Source organism: Typopeltis vanoorti, chromosome 11, assembly GCF_054136105.1.
Source record: "Typopeltis vanoorti isolate ZY-2024b chromosome 11, IOZ_Tvanoo_1.0, whole genome shotgun sequence".
Classification (NCBI taxonomy): domain Eukaryota; kingdom Metazoa; phylum Arthropoda; class Arachnida; order Uropygi; family Thelyphonidae; genus Typopeltis; species Typopeltis vanoorti.
Window position 1 is genome coordinate 70,127,309 of NC_143559.1, and position 23,400 is coordinate 70,150,708.

General features: G+C 36.1%; 1 protein-coding gene across 3 annotated transcripts in view; it reads right to left on the bottom strand.

The window, feature by feature from the left end:
• The window catches only part of LOC150101705 (apoptosis-stimulating of p53 protein 2-like), a 209,309-nt gene that overhangs the window by 175,796 nt on the left and 10,113 nt on the right, over positions 1 to 23,400 (bottom strand). For 2 of the 3 annotated variants that reach the window (XM_090400044.1, XM_090400041.1), the window contains exon 1: positions 13,661 to 13,694. The exons of the other annotated variant lie outside the window; for it this stretch is intronic. In XM_090400044.1, coding sequence (XP_090256170.1) covers positions 13,661 to 13,678 — 18 coding nt within the window. In that variant the 5' untranslated portion in view covers positions 13,679 to 13,694. Of the gene's footprint in view, positions 1 to 13,660; positions 13,695 to 23,400 lie in introns of those variants that run through there. 3 annotated transcript variants of the gene reach the window in all.

Sequence of the window (23,400 nt, forward strand, 5' to 3'; positions counted from 1 at the left end):
GAAAAACGCCAGATAAACTGGCGCAAAATACCCTACTGCCCGTGCCCAATACCGGCTAACTTGGCTATGGCTGAGGAAGATCCTCAAATTCCTCACGTCTTCGACAGGAATCGAACCTGGGACACTCATTCCCCAATCATATGGTTGCGAAGCGCAAAGCCACTAGGCTAACCGCGCGGACGTTACTGCACTAACAGTTCGTTATTAAGTGAGCCTACTTAAGTTATGCGATCGACATACCCTATTCATAATTGTTACCATTCAGTTGTTGTTTTTTTAAATTTATTTTGGACTTCAATTTTTTCCCCTTCGTTCTTTTTCATCTTCGTGTAGTTTTTGTCTTCTTGTCGTATTGCTTAACCTTTTCGGTATATATAATTCGTTCAAAACATGTTTTTGCAAACTCCAAAAAATAATTAAGTGAATTACTTTTTGCAATTTTTTCATAGCCCCATAATCCATACTCGAAAACTTTCTAAAAAATTAAATAAAAAAATCCCATCATTCAGCTTAAGAGCCTGAAAGATATTCTTATCATTAAAATTTGCAGTTTGACTAACGTAAACCAGAAGAGAACAAAAAAAAAAAAAAATGGTTATGATAGAATCATATAACATTACGAGATTTGTAATTAAAATGAAAAGCCAAACGGCTAGTTTTCTGGCAACTTAATTGGCAACATAGGATTTTTATCCCTTTAATTACGAGATTTATCAAATTAAAAAAGAAATTTAATAAATATGTGTTTAATATTTCTGTTATGTTTTAAGAAACGGATTTCTACAAATTACGATAAGTCCAAGTAGTCAGGGGTGGGAGATGATTTTCTGTTCCAATTGCTTATTGAAAGTGGGTTGAGAAAGTGACTGTGTCCGGTTTTTAAAGCAGTATTCCCGGATTTTTTAACCTCTAGCCCTCCAGCGATAGTAATGTGTAATACGTTCACAACCTTTCGTAGGCGGGACTAGCTTTGAACAGAAGAGAAGGAAAAAAAAAAAAAAAACTATTACAGGGAGTAGATCCGGAGATATCAACCCAAATGCGTTGTTTACTAAGTCTGCCAGTAAACGAGAATAACAGTGACTGTATAGAACGTATTAGAGATACAGGTTCGAACATTAATTCATTTTCTAAGAACAAAATACACTCAGCAAGTGAAATTCACTGTGAAATCTTGTAGGAACCTATGCGTATTAAGGCGCTGTTCGAATTGGTGGTGTCGTGAATCTGGATTGAGTGGCAGAAAGTATTATGTGTATCCATTTACAGAATCATCCACCACAAAACTAGCCTGTAAATATTTCTAAAAGCCGATTTCGATCTTATTAATAACTGAATAGCAAGTTGGCTGCGTAAGTTAAGGTAATTTTAATAGCACTAGAACATCGACTAGAGACTTTTTCCTAGGCAGGACTTTTTCCCCGCAGCTCCGAATTAGCCGATTTTTTCCCCCTCCATGAACTCGAGAGAAAAATCAACCACAGAATACAATATAGTGCAAACAATAGACTAGGTTATTAGGAACGTGGGATGCCGCCTGCCGCCGGTTGATTGCAGTAATTCATCGATCTGGTCACGCTGTCATGCATTCATCTCCTGCGATGAAGGGAGAGACCGGTGGCAAGAGATTTCCAAAAAAAGGCCTAAATGTTGAGGATTTGTGGATCACAAAAATTGGTTGATAGGCGAAAAAGGGATGATGTGACTGAGACATTCAAATTACTGAGGGGTATTTACAAGATTAATTCAGAGAAAATTTTTCAGAACAGGTCTAGTGGACCATCCATAGAAAACTAAGCAAGAGTGTGGTTAGCAAGGGAGTTAGAACTAGCTTTTTTTACTTGGAGAGTGGTGAATGAGTGGAATGGATGTCAGTTTAATGTGGCAAAGTGTAAAGTTATGCAATTTTGGGGTGAAAAGTTTATCAGCAATATACCACATTGGTGGAACTCCAGGAAATTGACGAAGCCAGAGACTTGGAAGTGTTAGTGGATAGGGAGTTGAAGCTTAGGGAACACATAGCAAAAAATAGCTAAATCAGCTCATCATATCACTTGGTTACTGAAGAATACTTTGAGCAGAGACAAGCAGGTTATTGTTCCTCTTTATAAGACCTTGATATAAAGAGGCTCTTATCGAGCCTTGATAAGACCTCATCTTGGATCGGGACGCCAGGGTTTCCATGGTGATGTGGAGCAGGTAGAGAGGATCCAGAGGCGAGATGATAGCTGGTCTATGGAATAAGCCTTACGAGAACAGGTCGAAGATTTGTGGGTTACAGAAATTGGTTGATGGGAGGAAAAGGGGTGATATGATTGAGACATTCAAATTACTGAGGAATTTTTACAATATTAATTTAGAGGAAATTTTTCAGAACAGGTCTGGTGATGGAAGAATTAGGGGACATCCATGGAAACTGAGCAAGAGTGTAGTTAGCAAGGGTGTTAGAACTGGGTTTTTTACTTGGAGAGTGGTGAATGAGTGGAATAAGCTGCCAGAGTCTGTTGTGGGTGCCATGACTGTGAATGAGTTCGAAGCAAAGTATGATAGATACTGTGCGAATGCTGAATAGTTCTTGACATGATGTTTAGGGCCTCTCCTTGGAGTTGCCAGTATTAAAATAATAATAGGAAAGATTTATTATTTTAGAGTGCTAGTCGATTAAGTAGAAAACGTAGGGTATTTAATTCAACTTCTAGTTTTCCTGAAAGCAGAAGAATAAAAATTGACCTTAAATATACCCAAATGCATTTTGTTCCAAGAAAACCGGAAGCTGAATTGAACAGTTCGTTCTGATAAATTTGGCTGAGAAAGGAAACCCCCAGCTGAAATCCCACCAAACTGAGGGGAGATTGCTGGTACTTCAATATCCCTTGCAAAAGAAACCCGACAGAAAGCGACATAATGCGCAGACTTGTCAGACTTAGATATCTCGGTAATAACGCTTTACAAATCAGACATAAAAATTATTGTTATTTATTATTCTTTTATGTTTGTAATGCTGGTAAAATAAACGACAAATAGCTGTCGTCCAATACAAATACAGAGCTAAAACTAACTTTTAATATGATATATGATGGTTAGTAGTTGGAAGGGGATCAATCGTTCGATACTGTTGGCACACTCTCCCTCGATAAGTCTTTGGACTCCCTGGAGGTGTCATATAATAATAATATTAATCGATTGAATAATGTTAAATATAGAATATATATATAGAATATATATATATTATTAATAAAATATAATAAAATTTTATTGATTAAAAGATTATATACAGTACATGTTATATTATATATTTGATCTAAAGGTTGGCAACTTTTTTTTTTTTTTTCGTTTCGAGCTATGTAACAGTTCCATAATAGCAATCTTTGGTTTCTACCTTTAGCTTGAGATTTAGCCCAAATAAAACTACACATGATCAGGACTTAATTTCAAAGGTCAAGTCAGCCACTAATGAGTTGATGACGCATAATATATAGCTTCTCCCTGTCAAATGTCGATTTCCTCCTCTTAGTTTGGCTTGTTTCCACAAAAGAGGTTCTGGCGAATTCGGAACATATTCCTGTTGAAAAAGATATCCTCTTATTTGATCTTCATCATCCAGTGAAAGACGCTCCTGCTTACTGGAAACATGAAGTGGTCATGACATGTTTGGTGTCTGTTTTACTCCGCTCTTTTCAAAGTGATACATTTCATAAACGTGCTAAACATACTTAAGGACCTAAAACGTCCTCCATTTCAATGGGATACCAATAAAACGGTTTCGTAAGCCGACGGACAGAATAAGCCGGATTCGATGGCAATGTGTTAGGAATCTCCCATCAGCTGGCGTATAATCCTGATGTCCCATACTCTGCCAGATCGTACCTGTGATCGTATCTCTTATGGACGACACATTCAAGGGTACCTCCTCTTACTACGTCAATACTCTTTCACTTCAAGCCATGAAAAGTACAATAAGCAATGATAATATCACTGCGAATAATAATAAACATTCCTCAAAAACTCCACCAAAATGACAAATTAAGCAAAATATCCTAACCAAAACAAAAAAAAAGTTTCTGTGTATAACATTAAAAAACCCTACTCTCACAAAAAACACTTTCAAATCCGCTCTACCAATATTTGCGGCATATAAATGCCAACATGGCGTACATAATCATTAGAAACATACTGAACAGACCTCGAAATTATATGACAGAAACCCAAACTGCGATCACAATTACAGCCTACCAATTTATCCGTTTTGGATTTCGTTCCCACAAGGACGGTATTTGTGCCTTTGTGAGATCGGATGCCGCTCGCCAAATTTAGAATTCTTTATCTTTTTATCTCCTCTAGATGAAGGTTTCCTTTCTCCATTCAGTAACATTTATGCTATTGTACCGATCTCCAAATTCAGAAACCCACTCTAACCTCTTGAATTTCTAATCTATTATTTGCAATCCAGTTACCCAAATCTCACTGGGCGACTTGAATGTTCACAATTCCAACACTTGTTTCTCTTTTCCAAATCCACCGACCAACCTGAAGAGATGCGGAAGTATTTGCTATAAGTGATGATTTAACGCAAATCGTACATTTACCAACCCGAATAATGGATCTCTTCACTATTCCAATATTCGATCTTTTCTTTACCGGTTCTCATTCCAAGTATACTGTATAGATGACTTCTCTTATAAAAACCGTAATATTGTGCAAGCCTTCTCTCCCATAGAATGTTCCCCAACCAATCACTCATAACCTCGTGTCCTTTGGCACGCCAAGCTGCAAAGTGACCGACTTCTAAATTTTCCCTGATCCGACTATTGCTTCCCCATTTCTGATCCAAACACTTGCTCTGAGTGGGTTAAAAATTATTAAGGCTTCTACACTCCATCCAAAATTTCCACCCACTTTCCAAGCCATGCTTTAACAAAAGGTGTACCAAAGAAAAATAATAATAATATTCAGCATACCGCAGGTAGCTTGCAACAAGAACTTCAGCTTCATGCTCATCTTACACTGAAGCACACAACAAATGCAAAACAACCAATCAAATTCAAATATTTGAAAAACAGTCAACAGAAGAAAACTCACTTCCTGTCAAAATGGCAGTCGTGCCTTCTTTACAAAGGCAATCGGATGAAACTTCTATTTCCACTTCTCTCTCTCTCTCTCTCTCTCTCTCATTATGATGACAGCACTGTTACAGTACCTAAATATAACGCTGATCCCCCCACGCATCACTTCTCCTCCAACTCCTGCACAGATGACAAGGCAAATCATCTACCATACTAGAAACAGTATATCATGTCTCCGGTAAAATGATATCAGTGATATCTTCCACCATTCGTGATCCACAGCAGATCTCTCAGTCTGCGTCACTCATCACTAGATATGTGCCAAGGAAAGGTCTGTAGAACGTGCTAAAGCTCTCGAGATTTCCAAAACATTTGATCGTGTCTGCTATCGAAGTCTGCTTAATAAATTACCATCCTTTAGTCAATCGTCCACTCTCTGTAATTGGAAGGCTAGTTTACCCTCTAGTCTTTGCATATCATTGGCGGGTGGCTTTCTCTCTTCGAGCCTCTCCACCAATGCCTCAGTTCTATCATATGTATCTTTCTCCTTACGTAAATGACCTCTCGTTGACCAAAAAATCCTATCTGCAAAGTTTTGCTAATGACAATTACTCATACTCATTCGCAAATCCTGTACCGCGCAAACATCCCAAGCTTCAAGATCTACAACTAGCGTCTTAAACACTTATCTCCATACCATATCACTTTTTTTTTATTACTTTCCGTAATACAGCACCAGGATTACATCTTTCTCCATGGACTGACTGCCATTTACCTCCAACCTTTGTGGCATAAACACATTACATTAACATTTTCCTTGGCCTCTTAAAAAAAAAAAAAAAAAACTAGACATCTCTGCTCACAAGACGCTCCGATTTTAATCCATCCAGCTACTCAGTTTGTGAAAATCCCAAATCTGCCCAAACTTGGAATACTGTGTACATGTTTGGGATAATGGTATGCAAAAATCTTCCCTAAAATTTCTGGTGCTGTCTAGGAGGACGATTCGGCACAGATGGTCCATCTCTCACTTCAACCACTACCACAGGAATAGACTGTTTTCCGTTCGCATTCCTACTGATACATTGTCATGGACAATGCTCCACCGAATTGACATTAACATTCCTCCGTTTTCCAATAGTCTGTTAAAACACGAGAGAGCTACCCAATATCCTTTTACAGTTCAAATGCAAATGCTCAGAAATTGCTTTTCCTATTCATCATTCTCTGGAATAGCCTTCCTTACGAAGTGTTCCAAACGACTACAACCTTCAACTTAAGAAAAATTGCTAATAGGGTTCCCTCTTTCCCAATCCTGGCCTTCATTTCACTTCACACACGGCACTAATACAATACAGGTTCTTCTACCTCGTGTGCGAGATTTGGGGGGGGGGGGAAGAAAATTGGTGGCAGCTTACATTTTCAAAATTCGGAAAAAAATAAACATGCAAAATCTTCAGTTTAAAACGCAAGTAGTTTGGAGAAATAATAACGTAAAACATCTAAGAAGAAGAGCAGAACACCAGAAAAACCTGATGACTTTTCTAACAGGCTTTTATTTAATTTGGCATAATCTTAGTACTTATTAGAGATTTGAGAAGTAAGGGAATCCTTAAATATAGATGTGCTAATAATAATAATAATAAACGTGTTCCAAAAGTTTAGCGTTAATAGCATCTAAATCACCTTGAAGAACAGTTCTGTTAAAATATTAACAGAATAAGGAATAGATTAGAAAATTAACGTTTGCTCAAATTTATTCTCTATAAACTATGCAACGATATATATAAAAAAAATTAATAATTTTTAAAAAAATTTTTTTAATTCTATCGGCAAAAATGTATTGCCGATAGAATGAAAATAAGTGATAGCGTCGTTAGGTATCTTGACGTTAGGTTATTAATATCTCGGACGAAAATGAAAATAAACCACCAAAGGGGACTTTGGGGGGGGGGGGAATTGCTCGATTCGTGTATTTTATAACCGGAAGATTCAAAATCATATTATATATTTGGTTTACAACATCACCTGATGCAGTTCACTTAACTCTTTCACGGTACAATAATGCATATACACATAAACGGATACCACAAATTTGAAGAACTATAGTTTTTAAAAGCATCGGAGAATCCACTGCGAAATGCTGAAGCTATTTTATTCTCAAAATATGTCAATATACTCTGATGATTACAATGCTATTGGGCTATTAATTAGCTATTCAGAAGCGGCTTTAAAAAAAAAAAAAAAGAAAGAAAAAAAGTACATTTATATTCCTGTAGTTATGCCTGGAACCGTTAGGTACACGTGCGTGTGTCTAGGTTATTACAATTATACATAACCTTGACAGACTACCTGAAGCAGAGGTCAGCCCAGTCAGAGAACAAAACAACCGTTGGCTGTAAAGTAATGGAAGCTAAATTTGGTAGAAAAGTTTCAGTAACCGACTTGACATAATTGAGGCTTGAAGCGAAGGCCACTGGTAGCGTGCTGCAATAACACGACTAATGTAGGAAAAATTCTGTTCGTAAATTTCCAATCAAGATTTAATCTATGAGAAAAATGTCGCTTGGTATGTGCTTTTTTAACCTACTACCTAAAGAAACAACTAAAACAATTAGCTGCACCATTGATACAGTCACACAAAATTCCAACAGAAGTAATAAGCACGCACATTCTGATTGTATTTAGTGCCCGATTCCGAAAAAACTTTTCTGCCTGGGTCTACTACAAAGCAGAAAAAAATATACATTTATTTCATTAATAGTTTATTTTTATCCAATCTTTTCAAGCCTTTAGTTATAACGTCATCGAAACCTGCATGTCTGCTGTTTGCCATTATTCCAATATTAATACAATAAATGGCAATCATATTGTAGTTTTGAAAGTAGTTTATCCGCTAGCCTACACTGGAAAATAAAGTTCTAAGACTCATCTAATTGAGTGAGCGTCTGTTCCCCAGCAAGTCTGCCTGATTGGCAGAAAGAATGCCCCTTTTCGTCTCTGTATGAGACCGGCTAGTCCACCTTCAATTGAAAAAACTTTCATGAAAGGTCCCTCGCGCCTAGGCGAAATATTCAGAAAGTCTTTCCAATCAAAAAGCAGATGTCGCGTTGTGCTCCCCACTACACAAATCTCAAGATTTCGAAGTATGCAAAAAAAAAAAAAAAAAAACTTTGTCATTGCCACTTAGAGTTAAAGGACCTATAGGGCTTCAGATATAAACGTTTCTTCAGCACCAGTCATACAGCTGTACGAACCTTCAGCTCAAAACTAGCTTCACGAAGCTTCTAAGACTGTCAAAAGCTTCCCTCATTGTAATGGCTATCCATGGATCGCTATTACAAAATCATTCGTTGTGGAAATTGTCACAGACAATTTCTGCGACAAGAAACCGCAGATGCACTGAAGTTCAATAATGCTTACCGACAGTTGTGAATGAGTGAGAGCCTCATTTTCGAATGTACTGACAGCTGAATGTAAGACAGCATGGATGACAGGGGGGAAAAACCTATTTAAATAGCACAGGAATCCATTTTGGATGATTTTTCATTCAATTCACCATCTGGAACTTGATGACACGGATAAGCGGTTGGAATTCTATCGTTGGTTCGATGCCTCTCCCTCCTTTGCATCACTAATTTTGTCCGCGCGGTTAGCCTAGTGGCTATGCGCTTTGCAACCATATGCCTGGGGAAGGAGTGTCCTAGGTTCGATTCCCGTCAACGACGTGAGGAGCTCAAGGATCTTCCTCAGCCATAGCCAAGTTAGCCGGTCTTGGGCGTGGCGTAGCAGGATTTTTTCCACCAGTTTATCTGGTGTTTTTCATCCCGCAAGCAGGCAAACCTGTCCGAGGACACACACGGATTACAGTCAGGAATACTGACCTAGCCATAGGTCTGATTCGTCAGCCTATGCCGGTTCCGGAACCCGGAATAAAATTTGGGGGGACTAGATGGTACCGTGAACTCCCGTAAAAAGGGGGAACGCTGTATCATCACACGGAATAAAAATATCACTAATTTTGTTCCCCGACTAAGCACAATTCATTCGTGACAAAATCAACAATATGAAATTTCTATCATGAAAACACATACCGAAAGTAGAAAATTTCTAACATCAGTTTTCTGGATTTTAGAATCGTTAGTGACTAGCTGATCGAATTCTATACTTTCTCATAACGTTTAAGTAACATTTAAAAATAAAAGATAACTATTGGCTCATCTAGATAACTTTCACCTGTAAATATGAATAAAGATGAAAATTTCTCTGACCGATAAATCTACTATGACGATTGTACGATGTCAGGCAACCAATTTCCATATTTCGTGTTACATGAAAAATAAACGTGATGTAAAAGGAGTTACAAGGTGGGGGGGGGTGATGAATGATATGAGACAAGGAGGATACAAGAGATGACCAACTTTGGAAAATTTCTTGAAGTTACAAGACGTGTTAAATTACAGTAGTACTTCTTAAGGTTACTATTTGCCAGTCAATATACGCTAACCGCCAGGCCTGGTTGGCCGAGCGGTTAGCATATCCACTCTCCAGCCAAAAGGCTGCGGGTTCGAATCCAGCCATGAATGTTTGTGAGTGTCTGTGAAAATACTAGTGGTGGTGGTCGGCGTTAGTGTAGATGATGAAAGTAGAACGGTTCGTTGTAGTTGGATTAAGTGGTGGAGACGGAGAGTTGTGGAGTAGGTGCCCTGCCTCGATGAGTCTTTGGACCCCATGGAGGTGTCATGTAATAATAATATCGGTCGAATGAACAGCATCTCCACTCCTCAACCAACAGGATATCGGGTCAATTGCACTAAATGAATGCGAAATGTGTTTAGGGTAGATGATGTTTCATCTCACGATACCCTGTTTAATTGCTCAAAGATGGTTGAAAAATCACCATGATTTGATCTCTAAGAAAGGAAACCTAAATTATCTGACCCTCAAGTCAGCACATTATAAATAGGTTCAAAACCATTCATGAGAGAAAGGACACTTTCATAGGTGAACGAATAAGACAGAAACGTTTAAACTGAACTGTATGATGTAATTTTTCCCAATAAATAATTAGGATTGTTCGAGTCAAGCTATATTTGAAATAGCCAAGGTTCCATAACCACTGAGAATAGAATCCATATGTATATGACATTGGGGAATGGCATTAGGATGAGATCTTACAGAAACTGACATAAATTCCAATCAATTTGTATTGTTGGGCGAGCCATCTGAATCAACCTCGGCCATATTCTCGATTGGATGATGATGATAGTTTTTATCGCTAGAGATAGTCCAACTCACCAGTGACTACAATTCTTCAATGTTTTTCTTTCTGAAGTGTACCAGTGAGTACTCTTTTCGATCTTCTCTCTCTCAGCGTACACACAAAATAGTCTAATCTACGGAGATTAAACCCTCATGGCCTTAATTGTTACGTCGTAATCCAAAATTCGTTTGTTATGCATCTTGACTGATATCAGCTTCATCATCAATGCTGCAGCGTGGCTAGAGATAGCAGTTGTGATAACTCATCGGAAACAGATTATAATTAACCTCTTGCTTTAGGAAATATTTCTATAATAAAGGCTCCTTACTAATTTATGATATAAGCACCTCCATAGTGCATCTTGAAGATCATGCAATTGATTGGAGAAGACCATAACATAAGGAATCTTATATAAGGTTTTTTTTTTTTTAATGAAAGTGAATTAGCTCATATAAAGGCTGCAGGTTTTCTTTAAAAAAAATAAAATAAAATACGGTCAATGAACAGTCATCTAATACAGTACTTCTCAAACTTCTGGATGTCAGGGCCCCCTTTTGGAAAAATTAAAATATTTCACTGCCCCCTCAAAATAAATCGTAATATAAAACCTACAGCCCCCAAGGAGGCTGCGGCCCACAGTTTGGGAAGCGCTTAATCTAATACAACTAATATTACTAAATTGTTAATAAAAGGCTGATTTAACCTACCCCGAAAAGGCTTTTATAGGCATGTAAAGAGGGATAGTGAAGTATAATATTCCTTCTGGAATAATACTGATTGATTTCAGTTGTACATGAAGAATTTAATAACCATTTTAAGTGTGTGTGCGAAAATTGGCTAGTGATGAAGTAATACAGGAGGAGGAAAACTGGTATCCTAAATCGATTTGCTGCAAGTGACAATGTTGGACGTAGAATATCTTCCGAGTGGAAATTTGTTAAGTTATTCCAATCTACGAGGGAAATTCATCACATAAAATGGAGAATTATAAAACAAGCGAGTCTTATTAATGTTATAAACAAAGTAATCGAATAATTAAGAATCCTATCCATGATTTCCTTAATATGGTTCACTTGCAAAGCACAGCATGCTTTCGACTTTTTATGAAGACAAGAGGAAAACAGACCAAAGTAATGGTTACGATGTAATTCATTTCCATTCTAGCAAAACTTTTGATAGCTTTCCAAATAAGAACCTACTGATTAAAATATACCACACAGGTACTGATGATCGCCTAGTGAGATGAGTAAGAAATTGGTTAACAGATAAACGACAAGAAATAATGTTTAGGGTAGGGTGGGGGGCTTCAAAGAGTCAGTTTGTAGAAGTTGATATCCTGAGGAGCGTACTGATAGGCCTAGAGATTGTAGGGGTCTCCAGTCGTCCAACCATACAGTAAAGGTATTTGATCCAAGGAAAAATAAAAATGCATACTGTGAGTCAATTCAAAATATTGGAGACAACTAATCTAGCGTTGACTGTCTTTCATTTCGTTGATTTAAACTTATTTGCAGCGAAACCGAAGATACAAAGGCACTACAAAATTTCAAGGGCAAGTTTCTAGAAGTAAAAGAATTTGACGAAGTAATGGCTAATTAGTGGGGAACTTGGGTGCCAAATTTCACAAAATCTTTAACTTCGGACAAGAAATTTGTTCGATGCGCTAAATGAAGATCAACGACTGGCTTATTCAGATGACTGTTAAAATTTTTAAACGAATGTAAATATCGATGTTCTTTAGTTATCTAATGTACTATTTATAATATATAACTTATGTAATCGATGTTATCATACGTATAACATCTACCTATGATGTTGAAATTGGTAAATTTTAGCCCTAAGAAAATGTTATCATCCTCTCAATTTCGCGACTGAAAAAAAAAAAAAAAGCTTCTTTAAGTGCATTAACATCTTACAATACTCGTGACCCGTGAAGACGTTTTCTCCTTGAAGAAATAAGCCATTCTTTAGCCGTAATCCTCTTCAGCCGGAAATCAAACTGGCATTACCTGGAGCACTTGATCACTGCCAGCAATAGCCTCGACTGACTACAGCAAGTTATACTACACTCTTTGTCGTGACCTATGAATACTTATTATATCTGACATTAAAACATAGTATACTTGATATAAAAATTTGTGTATTTTTCTGATGTGCTAAAACTAATAAAAAAAATGTATTTAAGTTAAGGGATATTACATCCCATATTGTTTCATAGCCGAATAAGAAACTCAAGAGTTTCATGCCGAGTATAGAAACTATATAAAGTTCGGCGAGTCCAAGCGTAAGCAAATACCTGGATAGTGCAACATTTGACCCATTTGGTAGTGCTACACTGAGGCAACTCAGAGTAAGGGTGGAGCAAGCTCCGATCACTATTCTTGGTATTTACCCATAATGTGAAAGCCAGCTCCTAGGAGCTGTATTACTGTTCTACATTATGAGAGAAGGTCACTACCCAGACCGGTTTCAAACTTATGTATAGGTGAAGCGGGCTCTAAAAATAAGACGATCCCGAAAGATCTCCCAACTCAGTATTGTTCCACTCAATGACAGGCTCACCCTATCACCGAGAACTTCTCAGCATTGGCTCTACCCAGTGGCAGGCTCACCTCACCACCAAGCAGAGCCCTAATCTCAGCGGTGGCTCCACTCAGAGACAGGCAAAAACCTACCTCCATGCGAAGCCTCTCAAAGCCAGATCCGCCCCGCACCGGTTTCCACCCTCATTGGGGTCTCATCAGTGAGTAGGTAGACCTAGTAATACCAAGTTTGTAGCAAACAGAAAGTACATACCCTACTATGAGAATAGCCAAGAAGGTGTCCTAATAAATTATTAATTATATGAAGAGCCAAAGGCTTCAATTCGGCGACATGAACTTATTTAAGTTAAGGGATATTACATCCCATATTGTTTCATAGCCAAATAAGAAACTCGAGAGTTTCATGCCGAATATAGTATTTGATTACAGTAAATGTTTATTTTGAAGGCTCGATAAGATCGATGTCAGTTATTGCTCCCGTTTTTATCTTTAACATTCTCGATCTTTATGCAGTATAAAACGCCAAGCAATGAAAAATGTAAAACGAGAGAATATTTTTATTAAAAGCAATCAGTTTTGAATTCTGCAGATACTCTGCAGGTACTCTGCAGAATTCAAAACTGATTGAAGCACAGCTGTCGTTTATATATTAAAATGCGCGTTATAGTCAAAATAAATTTATTTTTGAAAAGCGCAAAAATCTGTCATAAACGCAGATCGATTTTTACGACGTATTAAAATATAATAATATAGCAAAAGAATCTAGGAACGAGAAGGAAAAAAAATCTTACCATGGAGAGTGACTGCATCCAAAAACGGGCAGTATTAAATATCCAACTGTAAACAAACACTGTGGAACTGCAGGTATGCCTGAAACGTGTGTATATGCGCGCGCGTGAGTGAGCGAGGAAATCTCTTAAACCTACTGTTTAAAATTGTTGTACAAACAGACCAGGAAATATAAATATTTTCCCGATTTTACTTTAAGTACTATCTCAGTCGTCTCATTGGTTGTACCAAGATCAGCGATTGGGTGAGCATTCTTTTTAAGAGTAATGCTTGAAAAGCAATAAAATCAAGTTGCTTTTCAGTCTACTTAATAGCACATTCTACCACAAGTGTTTTGCAATAAATGGGATGTAACCAATTTCCGAATGGTTTCGGTCTAATTAGAAAACTGATTACATGCACTCAACCCATCAAATCAATTTCCAGGATTAAGGATCATTATTCCTGGTAGCGGAAATACTGCTTATTTTTAAATGCAATAAATTAGCTGATTCTCAACATTGGGTAATAACGGATATTAGGATTTCGGAGGTTGCAACCTCTGGCATCACATTGGAGAAATCTTTAAAAACAACGCAACCTGAAAACAAGATGGACAGGTGGTTTCCATAAAAATAACTGACCGAAAATATATTACGGTGGGGGTATCACTCGTATTTTTATAGTTCCATGGTTTGACAACGCCCAAATTTCAAATGCTTCGAATATATTAAGATATGATGAAACTTTATTCGAAATATGCAACTTATATTTCGAATTTGTTTGAACTTTTTTTAGTGCACACTATTTATTATCATCATCTAGCCACTATGATTATTCATAAAACTAGCTTCGTTTCAAACAGAAATTGGACACTAGAAGTGAATCAGAACACTGACATACTTTTAATAAATTTAGAGTAATTTTTTCCACTTAATAAGAGATATTTCTTTAAGAGGTAAGGAGATGTTCAACGCGCCAACTACACAAAGAAAATTTGAAGGGTACTATTGTGACATCAAATTCAATTAGGAATAAGCAGGCTGATAGCACTCAAAGAACGGTATGCATACACTCACCGTTTTCGTTTTAAAGTAATTAACTAATTGAACAGATAAATCCTGTTTCTATACAAAGTAACTTTCATTCATATAGAAAACTTAAATTTTAGCTGTCAACGTGAAGACAAAGATCACAAGAAAGTACTTTGGATGGGGGAGGTCCGATTCCAGTAATGAACTTGAAATAATGATACGAACCAGCAAGCGAAATATCGGATAAATTACGAAACCTGCGAATACAAGAATAATTATCATTATACTATTAGAGAGCAAATTGTTGCAAAGTTTATAAAACTCGATAACTATAAATGAAAACCAAAACAAACTATGCAAATAAAGTAACAAACATAGGAGGATAATAAAGCTCTTATAACTAAAAAAAAAATAAATAGTGTTCAGTTCAAAACTGGCAATCCTACATAAAAATGTTGGAAGCGTTCTGATTCAAAAAACTGGATATATAAAATAGATCTAACACCTTTTTATTCCTAGGAAAGATTTAGGCTTCAGTTTTGAAAATCAGATTGCACAGTTTTGCAGCATTAAAATTTGAAAAACTGAACTATATTTACAAGTGTGTGAGTGAGTGAGAGAGAGAGAATTATTATGTTGGGTTTTTTTTCTTAATAAACATCTGATGTGTATGCCTAGCTATAACATATTCGAACATAATACTTTTCATAGTAAAACACAGAATCGGAAAGAAACAATATTTAGGTGTTGTTTTCATTTTAATAGTTTATTAATGAAACATTTAAATGCAGTAGATATTTCTTTACATATTTGACATTAAAGAAATCATCGGGGGGCGGGGGGGAGCAAAGCATTATAATTTCTCAGTTTTCAAACGGAAAACAATGATTAATATTCGCTATATCTGACACGCCCAAATCCAATTCGAGCCTATATAGAAGTTCATTTAAAATTTTAATATATGAATCACTAATAGAAAGAAGTGTAGAATGTGCGTCAGAGGATGTATTCGACTGTGCAAATCGTGGCCAATTAATATAGGTTACCATTCAAGCGAAAGGAAATATGACCTCTATTTCATGCAATTATACAATGCTCCATGCATGAGCGAATTACTTTTAGTTGTGTAGTAAAATATATATAAATAATGAGGAGATGGTATTAATGCTAGTTTTGTTTGGTTAATTCGCTTAATTCGCTGCGGTATCACGAGCATGTGATCACGCAGCCTAATTTAACTTCACGGTTGTTTGTTTTTAACTCTTGGATGCTTTCTTCGGACCTCAAAGACCAATCTCATAATAAACATTTTGACTGCTTTTAATTTTAACATTTTGAGACCGTAATTTATAAAGTAAAAAGAAAAACATTTAAATATGTTCCCATACCATGAGGATGAGCAATAAACATTCATGTTTGGCATGAAGGTTCTCTAAAGATACCCTGTAACAATATTGCACAAGCATCAGGGGCGCGCCAGTAGTGTCCGGCGCCTGTGAGCAAAACTTTAGTTGGCGCCCCTATCCCCCCCCCCCTCCAATAAAAAATCATTTAAAAAAAAAAAAAGTTTTTTTTTAAGTATTTCCTCCTCTTTAGCGCCTTTACTATCCTGGCGCCTGTGTGCGTCGCACACATTGCACATATGGCCGGCGCGCCCCTGACAAGCATACAACTAGAATGGTGAGTGAAGATCCTTTCCCCCCCTTCAAAGTATTGAAATCTGGAAAATGTGTTAAGACACAGTTGTACTCTTCTTCTAATTCTTTTAACACTATCTGAGAATAATAGGCAGTAACTTGGTGATCACACCGCCTTCAAGGAGTCCACAGCACACCGTCTTCAGCAGAAAACACTTCAAATTGTATACTCTGGTATCTACACTGAACTGTAAATGACAGTATATGATAAGTTCAACTTTTCGTCTTCACACTTTGGCCTTTCCCATCATGAAAAGCATCAACATCAGACTATACAACTCACCACTGATCAGTCATGCCCACATGCATAGTTAATCACTTATTCCAGCAATCACTAAATGGGTGGTTTATTTGCAACGGGGTCGCATCTGCGCTAAGTTGATTTCCTCGGTTAAGGGCACTAGCCGAGAAAATTAACTTGTCCTTAGTCGTTTCCTGATTGGTTACAGCCATGATTGAAAGGTCTCGTTTCTTTTCTTCAACTCGTCTCCTACTGGATGTTAAGTTTCGCATTCGGACAACGGAAGTTCACAATTAAATCGGCACTTTCAAATAACGAATTATTAACATCGAAATGATCATTTGAATTCACTGTTAATTAATACGAATCGTGTTTATTATTTATATGGTTTACCATTTTTGCCAATAGTTTCCGCAGTACTTATAATAAATACATAAGTGTTTATAATAAAAATCTTTTTTAATCACGTGAATATCCAAATATACATAATTCGATAGTAATGGAATAGTATTGTTAAACACTATTTCAGCATGAAACGACAAATGTCTTATTTATTATGTTATTGTTGATAGGAGAAGTTGTGGAGTAGATGAATTGATGCAATTAGAAGTGTCTTAGAAGAAAAAAAATATAAGAAAGTTGTCTTCTAAGAACTTTTAATATTACTGTCATACTATCTTGTACTTAAATATTTAAGTATCCTGATATGTATCTTCACAGATTAAATATTTACCATTTGAAGATATATATATATATATATATATATATATATATATATATATATATACATATATATATATATATATATCAGTATTTGATGACCATTCACATCAACAGATGCGATGAGGCTAATTCATGCAGCTAGTTTGTTACAATAATCTCCAGTTCATTAATTATTCTTTAAATTCAGTTAATGGAAACGAATGTAACAAACTATTATCAAAGCTCATGCAGACTTCTTAATTTCATTTTGACGCCAGATTTGTCACAGACCTAAGTAAAATATCTGAAGGAGATGGTGCTAATTAAAATCAATCATGATATAGGAAGCACATGTATGGCACAAAGCAATTTCTGAGATAGATGAACTCAACTATATGTAAACTTTACCACGTTTTTCCCTGCTCTGGAATTATTGAATCTACAGGCTCTCTGTCTCATGTCCCTCCAATCTTATTCCTGTGGATCCATCTTTCGTATTGTTTCCGTCTTTCCAGATTGTCCTAGGAGGACAATATTGGAGGATATTGTCCTCCTCTTCGTTGAATTCGTTCCTACTTGAAGATTTTTTAGCCATCGTTTATCATTTATCCTATTCAGGTGTCAATATATCATTCTTAAGTATTTTCTTCCGTACTCCCACATATCTTCCTCTACATTTGTAGTTATTTTAATTTCTTCGTTTGTTACATCCATTCTTGTTTTTTGTGCACATCTCCAAAAGTTCATCTCAGTATTAAGCTCTGAATTTAATCTTATTATTGCTATATATATAGCAATAAAGAGAGAGGTTCCTATCCTTTTTCAGTTTTGTATCACTGAAGAAGCTTTCCTTTCTTGTTCTGTATCTGCTCTTTTTAATCCTTCACAGCTGTACCATTTTCTTGTATAAATGATCTTAAATAGTGAGTGCACACAAGCGCATACAGATCAACAAGTTTGCTTTCTCGTAGTAACTCCAGGCATGGTGAATTCTGAAATGGTTTGGGTGATAATTAAACTGACTGACATCAATGTAATTATGATATTCCTGTAAGAGATACATTGTAGAATCGTTTCGTAGGCGATTCTTCTTAAATGTATTTAAAAACTTTATACCATTTTTAGAATGTTTATAAGCTTAAGATGCATGAACCATATAAAATTAATATTACAAATAGTAATACAATACATAGCTTTATAAACTGATTACTTTAATTTTATTAGCAAACATGTACAGTATTACTACCGTATAAAGAGTGCAAAGAAACCAAAATCGATTTTTTAAGCCACTGCTTAACTAGGCAATTCCTGCTTATATAAAATTTAATTTTCTTGTTCTTTCAATAACGGAATTAAAAATGCATAATATAAAGGAATGCGAGGGTATGTAGTAGTAAAAAATGAAGGAGAGATGACCGAATATCTACGGTATTAATTTCATATAATAATAGGATTAAAAATGACAGTAAACTCGAAATTCTAGAAAATCGAAGCGATTACCTTCATAAATTAGTCAAATGCTAAGAGGATTAGGAAACACCTGGACTCCTGTCTGTCCAGAGACAGACAGGTGTCCACGTGGTGTCGAGTTGTAACGGAATTGTCATTATAATATGTGGATGGATCCCCCTCCCCTACCACGTATACGATTATAAACGAGATTTGAGAATACCATTTTAAAAGCATTTTTAGGGATACTATGGTTCATATGTGGTATAAGTATACACTTAGGAACAATAAAACAACTATTTACTGTTAAACTTGAAGATAAAATATTTCAAAAAGAATGAATAACTCGGACATTTTCTCGAAAAACTATGCTAACCCTCTGTCTTATAGCTCTTACATTGAACAATTAGCCCATTGTTACAAGTAGGAACTTGTAACAATGGGCTAATTGAACAATTAGCCCATTGTTACAAGTTCCTACTTTGTTTCAAGCTAGCTATTTATATTTTGCAGCATTGAGGATGAGTTATTCATTCCTAAATATTTAATTTTATTTTTACCAATAAAATTTTTAAAAAAAAAATGTGCATACAAGTGTCCTAATACCCGTACCACTTAACATCGACGTAACTTCAAATATCCTCGTTTCTAAATAAAATAAAAAACTTTCCTTAAGCCATTGAACATTTTCATCAGTCACCTCGAAAACCTTTACTGGACTTCTCTAAGCAACCTCCCTGCTAGGTCCACCATAACGTTATATTGTATTAGCTCTATTATATCAGTCTAATCCTTTCACCTAATGGTGAAATATTTTAAATGTCTACACTCAAGTGAAGTGCTTTCTTAGCATAAGACACTCCTCATTTGTATAATTTCTAACGATACATAAATCCCAAATCTAGCCAACCATGGAATAGTGCTGACACATTTGGGGTGGTGCAATGCATTCGAAACCTCTAAGATTGCCAGATACTATTCAGAAGAGGGTAATCTGATTATCTGATGATTTCTCTTTCACAGATTCACTCTAATCACTTTCGTATACATGTTAAGTTTCTACGTTTTATCTCTCTTTTACAGGTACTTTCATGGACAATTCTTTGCTGAACTGGCCACTATCATTCCTCCACTTTCTTTCAAAACCGTATGATCAAGAGTAGCGGACGGTTAGCATCCATTGACTGTCCAACTCCAAATTTTCTGAACCAATTTCTTTTCCTCCCCTTTCATTCCATCTACCTCTATTCTTTGGAACAGCCACCCTCACTTAAATAAAAAGGAAAAGGAATAAAATTACTACTACAAAATTACTATACTTTTTTTTTAATAATTAACATTTTTGTTTGATTCAACAATATTTTAAAATATGCAGAGATCTTAATACATCACTAAACTGGACAGTCAACGAGTAGCAGTAAAAAACATTTCCACAGAAAAGTCTGCTTCTTTGATTCGCTATCTGACTTTCGTTACTGTACTACTAATGTTTTTCTGATGATAAAACTAGAAGAAAGAATATTGGATACAACTGTATGCTGAATTAAAGTTCGTATTTAACAAAACTAAACTTCTTAAAAATGTCAATACAAATATTAGTTTTATTAGCAATTTCAAGAATGCACATCATTTCTCAGTTAAAGTTTAGTCATCATTAAATTTTTCGTTCCAATCAATTTGATTTATTAACAATAATTTCATCAATTTGAAGGCTGGGTGTAGCCCAATGGTAGCATACAAGCTCTCCAACACCTTCATGGCATAGATGTTTGTGAACATCTAAGTGGGAGATGAATTTCATCGCCCTGCTTATTGGAGGCGTGAAGTGGTTTTAAAAAAATTCCATGTTTCGTCTCTAGAACAGTTTCCGGATTATGTAAAAATAAATAAAAAATCTCTTGCCCCACAGGCAGTATCAAATATGTTATAAGTTTACGTACGACTTTTAAAAATATCGGACATTTTAAAGCCTCGGACAAAATCGACAGTTCGGAACAATCCCTGACGTATCGCAAAGCCAGCTACAGGTCTTACGACCTTTTTTGTGGTGGGATCAGCATATATATATATATATATATATATATATATATATATATATATTCAGAAGTTGTTCTTTGGAAATAGAAGAGATTAGCCTCCCCTTAATGATGAAATATTCTATGTTGAGTTCACGCCATGTAAAGCGACGTTATCCGATAGGTCCACTACAGTTCCATAATAATCCAATTTTAAACTATTCAGATCATGATAGCCGCCCGCCAGCAAAGCAAACCCCAAGAATCGCTAGCAGGAAAAGCTCAATCAAGGATGCCATTGAAGATTCTATTTACTCTAAATAAATAAACGTTCCTAATCCCATCTCTAGACAGCTCATTTCTGAAGTCACGAATGGAAATACTTGACAAACATGATGAAATAAAAATAACATTCACTGACGTATTTATGCTTAACTACACAACTAGAGTTTATGGGAATGCTAAATAGAGTAGATTAAATTGACCTTTCTAAGGTCAATTTAATCTATTTATTTACGGTTTATTTTATTTATTTAGTCTATTTTATTTGGAGAAGCTTATTTATGTATTGCATGTATGTGTGCGTGCGTGCGAGAGAGAGAGCTGCATACAATTTAAATATTGTATGTAGCTTTGTTGTTTCATGATGCTATGTCTGTAGAAGAAAGACAAGTTTGATTCTAGTCAAGGACTAGATTTTTTTACCCGAAATTATGGAAAGTATACTGTATTTAATTCATAGATATATTTAGGAATTAAAGTAATTCAAGTACAGAGTATCATTGTTTCATTTGTCGATTAACAGAGGGCCATAAACCTACTTTGATTTGAAAAGACAACAACACATATGTATACAATCAAGATAACCTGTTTGAAAGGTGTTTTTTTTTTTTTTCATGAACTCGTGACTTTAACGGGAATTTCTTGCAAAGTTTTCTAGAAAATGCTGATAACGAATAATATTCTATTTATTTTATTACTTCGAATTATGTTATCGATAACAGTTCGTAATAAATTTAATAAATTAATCTCACATTTTAGTTTATAAAACCCAGAAAGATATAAATAAAATAAGGAAATAAGTGGCCTACATTTTACATTTCCCGAATTATATTTAGGAATGGAATGGCCTACTTAGAAGACAGGCTTATACTAAAACTCAATGCCCCAGTCGCGTAATCTAGATAAGATTCTTCAGTGAAATCATCTCTCGCGCAGCAAAACAACTTTTGCAATAGTTGATATGAATGTGCGTCCGGCTTTATAAACATCTTAAGTCAGAATGTAACAATATTATTAAAAAAAAAGTTCTTGATAGGAAAAAAAAAATGATATAATTTACCTGTGGTTTCTGGAAACTTAACTTTGTCTTTGTATTCAATTGTTTTCTAATGTACTGATACTTCATTAGTATTATCTATTATACTACCGATTTCTTCAATTACTGCATTAGGGGGGGGGGAACTGAAATAGTTTTTTTTATATAAATATTTGGTTTTCGGCTTCCAGAGTATTGCCAATGTTTCAGTAATTCTTCATATTAATTATGATTTTAATCATTTCCTGAAAAAAAAACGTCAGTTTCGAAAGTAAATAACCTACCTTCCATGAAGACAACTTTCAGAAAAAGAAATTTTGTCAGTCTAATGTTGTTCAGGCTTACGTCAATGCAGCTGAGGCCATGAGAGGTACGTTTTGTTTCTAGATTACGCTAGAGCAACCAAGGCTTGTGAAACGAAATCTGCTTGCCAGGCTGTCCCCAGTGACGCATCCAGAGGGGGGGGGGGGAACCCTCAAAGAAAAGGAGAAAACACTAGAAAACTTTCCAAAAATCCTTTCCTAATTAAAATTCTTTTTTTTTTTTAATTTATGCTGTGTCGTATCTTCTATCTCTATACTACTTATGAATTGGCGATCACTGCAGAAGTTCAGTCATAGGTCGTATGCGATGCGTAGTGTGTATTCGTAAATCGTCTACTCAACTTCCCCCCCCCCCCCCCAAGATTAAATCCTGAGTGCGCCACTGGCTGTCCCAGATTATTATTATTATTATTTCGGGCGACTCCAGGGAGTCCTTAGACTCATCGAGGGATGAGTCTATATACGACATTCTCACAGTATCTATTATACCTTGCCTTGAACTCGCTCACCGTCATAGCACCCACAACTGACTCTGACAGCTTATTCCACTCATTTACCACTCTAAAAGTAAAGAACCCAGCTCTAACACCCTGCTAACCACACTCTTGCCCAGCTTCCATAGGTGTCCCCTAGTTCTCCCACCACCACAAGTCCTGATCTCAAAAATATCCTCTGAATTAATCCTATAGAATCCCTTTAGCAATTTGAATGTCTCAATCATATCTCTCCTTTTCCGCCTATCAACTAGTTTCTGCAACCCACAAATCTTCAACCTGTTTTAATATGATTCATTCCATAGACCTGCTATCATCTTAGTCACTCGCCTCTGGATCCTCTCCACCTCCTCCCCATCAAGAAGGAACCGATGTGACCAAATCTGGGCACAGCTACTTTTGCAATGTGTCCCCTAAACTTCATCTCCCTATCCACCAACACTCCCAAGTCCCTGGCCTCATCAATCTCCTGGAGTACAGTTCCACCAAT